The sequence below is a fragment of the Neoarius graeffei genome, chromosome 3 (assembly GCF_027579695.1).
Source record: "Neoarius graeffei isolate fNeoGra1 chromosome 3, fNeoGra1.pri, whole genome shotgun sequence".
NCBI classification, from domain to species: domain Eukaryota; kingdom Metazoa; phylum Chordata; class Actinopteri; order Siluriformes; family Ariidae; genus Neoarius; species Neoarius graeffei.
Window position 1 is genome coordinate 69,987,507 of NC_083571.1, and position 10,464 is coordinate 69,997,970.

The following is a 10,464-nucleotide window of genomic DNA, read 5'->3' on the forward strand; positions in this document are numbered from 1 at the left end:
GCGCCTGATCTCCTGCGGAATGTTCCCGGAGAACTGCGACGGCATCGGGGGGAGAAACACCGGCAGACCAGGGTCAGGAAGAGAGGTAGGAGAGGCGGCATTAGGCGGCACATTCGGTCAGCCACTAAGCTACCGTTGCCGCCTATGCTCCTATGCAATCCCCGTTCCCTTAAAAACAAGCTGGATGACCTGCGTCAACAGGTGGGAGCATGCTACGAGTACCATGAGTCTGGCGTTATGGCTTTTACAGAGACTTGGTTCACAAATGATATTCCTGATAACTATGTTCAAATCGAGGGGTTTCTCGCATTTGCGTTTGGACAGGAACGGAAACTCTGGCAAACTTCGTGGCGGGGGTGTGTGTATGTATATAAAGGACAGTTGGTGCCAAAACTTTGCTGTGAGAGATAAAATATGCACACCTGATTTAGAACTTTTGTGCGTGACCCTGCGACCACATTATCTCCCCAGAGAATTCAGCAACTTGTTTATTTACGTTGTGTACGTCCCTCCCAGTGGGAATGCAGGCAGAGCTGCAAACTTAATTGCTGACTGTGTCCATCGTCACTTACAAAGTAAGCCTGATGCCCCAATGTTCATACTGGGCGATTTCAATCATTGCTGTTTAAACAAAACACTTCCGGGCTTTGACCAATATGTTAAGTGCAATACCAGAAATGAGAGACTACTGGACAAATGCTATGGCAATGTTAAACAGGCTTACACTGCCAAAGCCAGACCATCACTTAAGGACTCGGATCATAACGTAATTCACCTGCTCCCCACATACCGCTCTGTATTTAAATAAACTAAACCCGAAATACACACGATTAAGCTATGAACAAGTGAAAAATCGGAGGAATTAAAGGGATGCTTTCTCAGCACTGACTGGGATGTTTTCCTCAAAGACGCGGACATAGATAGTGTGACGGAATCTATCACTGATTATATCAACTTTTGTATTGATGCTGTCATACCGTCCAAAATTGTTAAACGGTATCCCAACAACAAACCGTATTTTAACAATGACATTAACCAGTGTATCAAAAGAAAAAAAAGCTGCTTTTAAGGTGGGGGACAAGGTTGCAATTCGAGCGGCCCAAAAGGATATGAACTTTCACATAAGAACAGCGCGGCGGCAACACAAGGAGCGCGCAGAACAAGACTTGGCGGAATGCAATGCAAAGAAGTTGTGGGACTCGATCAGACAAATGACAAATATGACTGCAAAAAGGAAGCCCTTGTCTGCTCTCAATGAAAGGGCTAGGGCAAACGAACTGAATAATTTTTATATGCGTTTTAATGTGGACAATAGTGCAGAATGTGCCGATGTTTTGAAAAATGTGGTGTGTGACCTCAATGCGCATAGGATTGAGATTCAGCTGGAAACGGTAGCTATAATGTTTAAATGTATTAATACTAAGAAGGCTACAGGGCCAGACGGCTTGTCTGCTTTTATCTTGAAGTCTTTTGCGGACGAATTATCTCCAGCTTGGCAAAAAATATTTCAGTTATCTATCGACTCCTATAGTATACCAAAGCTATGGAGGACTTCCATTATTTTACCCATTCCTAAAAAGGCTAGTCCTCAAGAGGATAATGACTACCGGCCCGTGGCCATCACCTCAAACGTTTTTAAAACATATGAGAAAATAATGATAGGGAAACTTTGCATAGATGTGCAACCTGCTCTTGACAAATATCAGTTTGCCTACACCGAGAATCGTAGCACAGGCGATGCTATAGCAACAATAATGCATCTGGTGCTTAAACATCTTGAAAATCCCGCTGGATATGCTAGACTTCTTTTTGTTGATTTTAGTTCCGCTTTTAATCTTATCCAGCCACACATTCTTCTTGAAAAGTTAAATCAGCTGAATGTAAATCCGTTTTTAATTAGGTGGTATTATTCTTTCTTATCAAATAGGCCACAACAGGTCAAGTTTAATTCTACTTGTCTGATATGACGTCATGCAGTATTGGCGCGCCCCAGGGTTGCGTCAGCTCACCTTTTTTGTTCACCTTGTACACCAATGACTGTGTGAGTCCTGGGCCAAATCAGTACATTGTTAAATTCTCAGATGACACTGTTATTCTTAGCCTCCTCACTAAACATGGTGATTTGAACATTCACCAAACAGCAGTAGATAAGTTTGTTAATTGGTGTGATTCACATTTCTTACATATTAACACAAAAAAGACAGTAGAGATGGTGCTAGATCCCAAATCCCTCTGTGGCCAGGGCACAGTGGCTATACATGGCCAGGCCATTGATCAGGTGAGCACTTTTAAGTACCTGGGGGTGCATATAGACAGTGACCTCAGCTGGCGCACCCAGGTGACTAATGTTTGTACCAGAATCCACCAGCGTCTTCATTTTCTGCGCAGACTCAGTGTCTTTGGAGTATGTACATAATGTTACATAATAATAATAAACATAATGTTAATTTTCTACAGAGCCACAATTGAGTCTGTTCTTCGTTATGGCATTACCTGCTGGTTTGGCAATCTAACAGTAAAGCACAGGGCGGAAATCTCAAGCCTCATCAAAACTGCAGGCAGGATTATGGGGGTGACGCCCCCCCTTAACCCACAGGAGCTCTTTGAGCAGGCCACTATCAGACAGGCGAATGTCATTGCATCAGATTGTGATCATGTATTGAATGGAGAATATATCCTTTTGAACTCTGGGAGGAGATTTAGACTCCCTCTGTGTAAACACAATCGTTACAAACATTCCTTCATACCCCAGTCTATTAAACTACTGAATAAACAGGGAAGGAATGGGATTGAGTGGGACAAAATGGACCTTTTTAGGTTGGGATTGTACCGCAGTTGGTGATGAAATGAAGTAATGACTGTGAGGGTGTTAGTTGGGTGGGGGGTATGCAGGAATGAATGTATCCTTGCTCTTACTATCTTTTTTAAATTATGGAATGAATATAATTTTAGATATTTATTATAGTATGAATGCGTTTATGGTTGGTGGATGGGGTGGTGCTGTGGGGTGGGGGGGTGATGGGAGTGGTGTGGGAGTGCTGGAGGGAGGGATGGTATGGACTTGATGGACTTGATGGGACAGGGGCAGGGGGTTAGGACATCCAATGTCTCTGTACCTTAAACCTATCCCTGTCTTTTGTATGTCTCACTGGTAATGTATTGCACGTTACTTTTATCTGGTTTTTTTTTTTTTTTGGTGTTTTGTCTTTTTTGTCTTTTTATGGTGCTGCAACCACCCTGTCTCCAAGACAAATTTCTCCTTGGTGGAGACTAATAAAGAAACCTAACCTAACCTAACCTAATGGCGGAAGGCACAGTGAATTGTGTTCACAGATAATGTTCTCTGGAAATATTCCTGAGCCCATTTTGTGATTTCCAATACAGAAGCATGCCTGTATGTGATGCAGTGTCGTCTAAGGGCCCGAAGATCACAGGCACCCAGTATGGTTTTCCGGCCTTGACCCTTACGCACAGAGATTCTTCCAGATTCTTTGAACACTGTAAAAAAAAAGTGACCATCTCAACTTAAATTTTCTAGGCAACATGATTGCAAGAGAATTTTGTGTTGAGATGGTCAACAACAAAAGGTAAGTTGGTTGAACTCAAATTTAAACACGAAAATCCTTCTTAAGTCAACAAAGATCCTTGTTAAGTCAACAAGGATTTCTGAGTTGAAATTTGAGTTCAGCCAACGTACTATTTGTTGTTGACCATCTCAACTCAAAATTCTCTTGCATCATGTTGCCTAGAAAATTTGAGTTTACATTTGATTTCAACCAATGTATTTTTGCTGTTACCCAAATTAGGTTACTCTTCTTATAATAACAAATAAATGTTTGCTATAATAACATGTATTTCTACATTTCATATGATGTTTTTTTCAAGTTACCTGTACCTTAAAACATACAATAAATCACTGGCGCAAAAAAGACACTTACAAATAATTGTCAAAGGAAAACACTTATTTGTAAGACTGTGTCTCTTGCAAATGAAAAAGAATTCTGCAATGTGCAGGAAAAAAGTGATCCACTTCCAGACAGATTGCTACATGTCAATCTCACATTTCAATTTTAGAATGAAGAACTAAAGACCTTTGTTGAAATTTACCTGAACATTAAAGTCAAGTTGGATCACAGACTATAATTTGAAATTTTGAACACATTTGTTGAATGAGTCTTTCACAAGTGTTCTGGAGTAAACTGACATTTATATCACAATAAAAAAAAGGGCTCAGGCTGCATCACAAAGAAGTGCTCAGGCTGCATCAGCTACTTGCACTTGATAAAATAAACCAACTGTGATTGCTGTGTGTCAATCTCAAAATTCAATTTTACAACACAAAACTAAAAAAAAAAAAAAAACTTACTTTATCCTTTACCTGAGTATTCAAATCAAGTTAACGTTCACAGCTGAGTGTCAGTGTTAATATATGGACTACACACTATGATTTGAAATTTTGCAAACATTTGTTGAATGATTAAGGCCTTTAAAAGTATAAAATGTTCTGGAATAAACTGAAATTCTACATCACAATAAAAAAGTGCTCAGGCTGCATCACAGAAACAAGTGCTCAGGCTGCATCAGCTACTTGCACTTGACAATATTCCCAGCAAGGCGAAGTTCTTCAGAACAAGCACGTTCCTCCTTGATGTGATTTGCCCCTGCGCAGAGGTAAGGAAACCCCATACAGCACATGTATACATGCGTCATTGGTTCTACCAACAAGGATACCAACATGCAGCATTGCAACAGGTTGCAGCTAGTTCTATCAACAAGGATATCTTTGATATTTGGATGTTAAAATTCTTGATAGCTCAACATGATATCACAATGAGAGAAAGTGTATTAGGCCGACCTGGTTTAGTTGGTTGTAAGTGAAAATGACATTTCTGAGTCAAATGATATGTAAAATCTATGTTCAATCAACACCCGCCCGTAAAATTTTTTACAGTGAATCTTTTGATGATATTATGCACTGTAGATGATATGTTCAAACTCTTTGCAATTTTACACTGTCGAACTCCTTTCTGATATTGCTCCACTATTTGTCAGTGCAGAATTAGGGGGATTGGTGATCCTCTTCCCATCTTTACTTCTGAGAGCTGCTGCCACTCCAAGATGCTCTTTTTATACCCAGTCATTTTAATGACCTATTGCCAATTGACCTAATGAGTTGCAATTTGGTCCTCCAGCTGTTCCTTTTTTATACCTTTAACTTTTCCAGCCTCTTATTGCCCCGTCCCAACTTTTTTGAGATGTGTTGCTGTCATGAAATTTCAAATGAGCCAATATTTGGCATGAAATTTCAAAATGTCTCACTTTTGACATTTGATATGTTGTCTATGTTCTATTGTGAATACACTATCAGTTTTTGAGATTTGTAAATTGTTGCATTCCGTTTTTATTTACAATTTGTACTTTGTCCCAACTTTTTTGGAATCGGGGTTGTAAAAAAAAAAATAATTAATTAATTAATAAAATGTAATTGAACTCTACTAATTCTACCATGAAGAGTCATGAAATATCCAACCAGAATCCTGCCAGAAGCTTGGTCATGGTAAAAAAAATGTTTGGTCAAGTTGAATCTTGCAAAGAGACATTTTACACAAATATTAGGTGTGCTGTATGTATATTTTTGACCCTGTATGTATAATTTTGACCCTGTGTTGATTTTTCAGAAAAGCCAAATAAAATTAAAACTCTGCACCAAATTCTAGTGGTTTTTTTTTTTAATTAAAGATGTATGCTGTCCATTCTGCCACAGAAGAACAGTTCAGAGGAATTACTGAAAGCCTAAATATTGCCATGACATTCATATCCAAGATGACATTCATGTCACTGTATGTAAACTTATGACCACAACTGTATATGACCTTTGGTAGGTGCATGTGCTGTAAGTTTAATTAGCTTTTAGGGTAAAATGTACATCAGCTGTGCTTAAAGCTCTAAAGTGTGTCCCTTAAATTTTTGTAAAGGTGATCCCAACAAACTAATCACCATTGTTCCCAACGACCAATCACTGATCACCATTTTTATAACAACCAATCACTGATCGACATTCTTTATAATGCCCAATCACTGTTCACCATTGTTCCCAAAGACCAATCACTGATCACCATTCTTTATAACGATCAATCACTGATCACCATTGCTCCCAACAAGCAATCACTGATCACAATCACTGACCAATCACTGTCAACCTTGACGACAATACGGTAGCTTTGCAATTGCGACGTCACCGTATAACCAAAGAGTCATACAAATGAATGAAGCAACTGATAACAACTGTTTCTATCCAATCACTGATCACCATTATTTCTAACCAATCACTAGTCACCACTGTTTCTAACCACCAATCACCGATCACCATTGTTTCTAACCAATCACTGAGACTCATTGTTCTCAGTGAACGAACTGATCACCACTGGATGAAAAAAAAAAATCAGTGTTCTTGTAAAGTTTTCTGTCAGGAGTCAGAAGTAAAACTTTAACTATAAGTTCTCTGACACCTTCAGGGCAGAGGAGTTTACCCTTTTATTTATTTAATAAATATCATTTATAATTGTTGGTGTAAGTGGAATAAAACACTCGCAGACGTGCTGTTATACTTCACAGCTGCCCAGCTGTTTTCTTGCTTCCAGCTGCTTTCCCCTGAACCCAGTCTGATCTCTGATGCTCCACTGAGCTCCACGGTTCAGGACCCCGAGCTCCTACCTGTCCACGGCGATGGCGGTCATGGAGTAGATGCTGGCGAACACGGAGGTGACCGGGAAGAAGTTGTGGAACTTGCAGTACGTCTGGCCGAAGTACCAGTCCCCGTGCGCGGCGTAAATGAAGTTAATGAGCGTGTTGAAGGCGGCCATGGACGCGTCGGAGAAGGCGAGGTTCAGCAGGAAGTAGTTGGTGACGGTGCGCATCCTGCGGTGAGCCACGATGATCCACATGACCACCAGGTTCCCGAACACAGCAACCGCCAGGATGGAGCTGTACGCCACCGACCACAGAGCCACGCGCCACGGCGGCTGCGCGAACTGGTTGGTCCAATTCCCGGTTCCATTGGAGGCGTTCTGTGAGACAACCATCTCCAGAGGAACAAGCTTCAGAATAATAAGAACAGGAAGGTTATAAACCTGCTATAATGCACAGAAAATAGTTTGGAGAGCGCGGATACGCAGGGACGCGCACCGGCTCGAGCGCGAAAATCCAAAAGTGGTGAGATGTGAGGAACCTGGAGGAGGGTGATGTACTGAAGGAGACTGGAATAATTCGTGAGTGACCCGAAGCTATGAGTCTCTGTGTCTGTGTGTGTGTGTGTGACGCGTTTGCGCAACCGCAGGAGAGAAAAAGAGGAAAAACTCGGCTGATTGATTGAAACGCGGCCGCTGGCACACAGAACAATCGATCCTGCATTAGGATTAGATAATCACACCTCATTACACCACAGAGAGTGGAGATGGAAAAAAAAATCCCCTATGGATGATCCTGCATGAAGGAATTTGGGAATTTAGGTATCAGACTTCAGAAAAGAATGAATAAATTATGTTTTCAGTGCATGGTGATTTATTATTATTATTATTATTATTATTATTATTATTATTATTATTATTATTTGTAGTGGTAGTAGTAGTAGGAGGAGTAATATTAGGAGCAGTAGTAGGAGTACTAGTAGTAATATTAGGAGTAGTATGAGTCATCATCATCATCATCATCATCATCATCAGGGATCACACGATAGCGAGTAAGATTGTCCACCAAGAAAATGTTTAGATTTTATGCACCCGCAGGTGACTGAACAGTCCAATGCGGGAGGCGCACAGCTTTCCGCAAATGTGCCATTTATTAGTGGCAGTGAGCGGTAAAGGTTCCTTTCTGTTTCCTTGCGCAGCAAACGTTTCTCCAGGACCTTGGTTCGCCTTTCTAGCTCAAAGTGGAATGCACCCTCATGGACGGCCTTTCGCCAACCAGATCTGCTAATAGCAGCATCCTCCCAGTTGGTAACACTAATACCACAGGGCTTTAGAGATACTTTCAAGTTATCCTTAAAATGCTTCTTTTGTCCTCCCCTCAGTCTTGCTCCAAAGCCAAGTTGGCTGAATAAAAGCTGCTCAGGAAGGCAAGAGTCGTTCATTCATAAGAGATGTTCCGACCAACAAAGTTGATTTTGCATCACTATGGCTTCAATACTGGTGCATTTGGACTCTTCCAGGACACTGGCATTTGTTCATCGATCCTTCCAGTTGACACCCAGGATACGGTGGAAGCAGCGTTGATGGTATTTCTCAAGGGCCTTCACATACCGTCGATAAGTAGTCCAGGACTCCGAGCCATACAGAAGCGTTGGTAGAACAACAGCCTTACATACTAAGATTTTGGTGTCAGTTCGTATACCCCTCTCATCAAAGACTCTCCCGCAGCCGACCAAAGGCGTAGCTGGCAGCTTGAAGATGATGTTGGATCTCAGCATCAATATCTGCCTTGGGTGAGAGGATGCTGCCCAAGTAGGAGAAACTCTGTACATTGTGTAGGACAGTCTCTTCGATCTTAAGGGATGGACAGGTAAGAGTTTGAACTGGAGCTGGCTGAAAAAGAACCTCTGTTTTCTTCACATTTATAGAAAGGCCAAGTCTCTGGTAGGCATCACCAAAGGCATTCAGAATCACTAGTAGATCTTCTTCTGAGGTGGCACAGATACAATTGTCATCAGCGTACTGAAGTTCCACCACCGATGTACGACTGGTCTTGGTCTTCGCCTTAAGCCTGCTTAGATTGAATAAACCACCATCTATTCTGTAGACAACTTCTATCCCACCTGGGATTATGTTCTTCACTAGATGCATAATAGCTGCAACAAAAATGGAAAACAAAATGGGTGCAATCACACAGCTTTGCTTTACACCCGTTTCCACCTCGAAAGGCTCGCTATCGGCAGTGTTGTTTAGGACTCTGGTGGTCATGTTATCATGGAGAAGTCTGGCAATACGAATAAGTAGGAGTAAGAGTAGTAGTGGTAATATTAGGAGTAGTAGTAGTAGTAGGAGGAGGAGGAGGAGGAAGACTAGGAGTAGTAGGAATAGTAGTAGGAGAAGGAGGAGGAGGAGTAGGCATAGTAGTAGTAGGAGTAGTAGCCATAGTAGTAGTCATAGGAGGAGGAGTAGAAGTAGGAGTAGTAGTAATATTAGGAGGAGTAGTAATATTAGGAGTAGTAGTAGTAGGAGGAGGAGGAGGCGTAAGAGGAGTAGTAGTCGTAAAATTAGGAGGAGGAGGAGGAGGCAGAGGTGGACAGTAACAAAGTACATTTACTTGAGTACTGTACTTAAGTACACTTTTTCAGTATCTGTACTTGAGTATTATTTTTTTGGAAACTTATGACTAACTTCACTACATTTAAAAGGCAAATATTGTACTTTTCACTCCACTACATTTCTATCAAGGTCCTCATTACTCATTACTATGAAGCAGCTTTGAAAGTGGATGTTTTTTTCTTTTCTTTTCTAAAATGTGATGTTTTTTTGCAGGTGACACTGAGACAGCTTATCAGTAATCACTAGGGTCACGTCTCATCCATAGACTGGATAAAATCAAAATCACTGATTTCTCAGCAGCATTATTTAACATGATCAGTTGATGGCAGAATGTAAGGAGGCGGTTCTTCTGGGGAATGCACACACTCATGGCCATACCTAGAACCCATGTTTCAGTTTTCTGAAAGGAATAAAGATTCATTTCATTTTAAACGTTTATTTTGTTTGCAGAAAATGAACCACATCATGGCCAACAAAAACTCACTGTCCGACCTGTGGAAGCAGATTGAGGTATGTAAACATTTTATTCCAAGAGAAAGCTTGCAACGAAGTTGTCTGTGCTTTTAGAGCTTGCGATAACATCGTAATAGCTATGCAGTCTGGTTGGTCAAATGACTTTCTATGGATTTGCCTGCCAAGTTCCAATAGCCTTATCCACAGCTAATGTTTACACATAGCTAGTTAACTTGGATACTGTTAGTTAGCATGTAAAAATGGAGTTACGCTAACATGAATAACGTTAACTTATCTGAAGTCCTTTCAGAAATATGTTTTAGCATAATCTTGCCAAATAAACAGAATGTAGAAATCTTTCTCTTCTAGTAGCGTTAGCTACCCAATATGATTTTGAGTTTGAAAAGAGTTTGCTAGCATGTTGGGTGGAGTTTCACTGACTAGCTAGCTTAACGTTAAACCACCATGATGGCACAACATGTGTTCATTTTGTGAATTCACATTTCTGTCTTTGGTAATGGCATTAGGTATTCCCTTACAGAAAAACCACATGAACTTCACATGTGATTTTTCACATGTGATCAAATGTGACTTTTGCGCATGTGACTTTAACATGTGATTTCTCACATGTGAAATATGTGGAAAATGTGTTTTGCACATGGGAAACATGTTATTTGCACATGGGAAACATGTTGTTTTGGCCCAATTT

At 40.8% G+C, this 10,464-nt stretch overlaps 1 protein-coding gene across 1 annotated transcript in view; it reads right to left on the reverse strand.

Annotated features, from left to right (window-relative positions):
• The window catches only part of tacr3a (tachykinin receptor 3a), a 59,387-nt gene extending 52,303 nt beyond the window's left edge, over positions 1-7,084 (reverse strand). Inside the window, exon 1 of the mRNA XM_060915979.1 lies at positions 6,715-7,084. Within this exon, the coding sequence (XP_060771962.1) occupies positions 6,715-7,082 (368 nt within the window). The 5' untranslated portion in view covers positions 7,083-7,084. The remainder of the gene's footprint in view (positions 1-6,714) is intronic.
• Between the last annotated feature and the right edge of the window lie 3,380 nt (positions 7,085-10,464).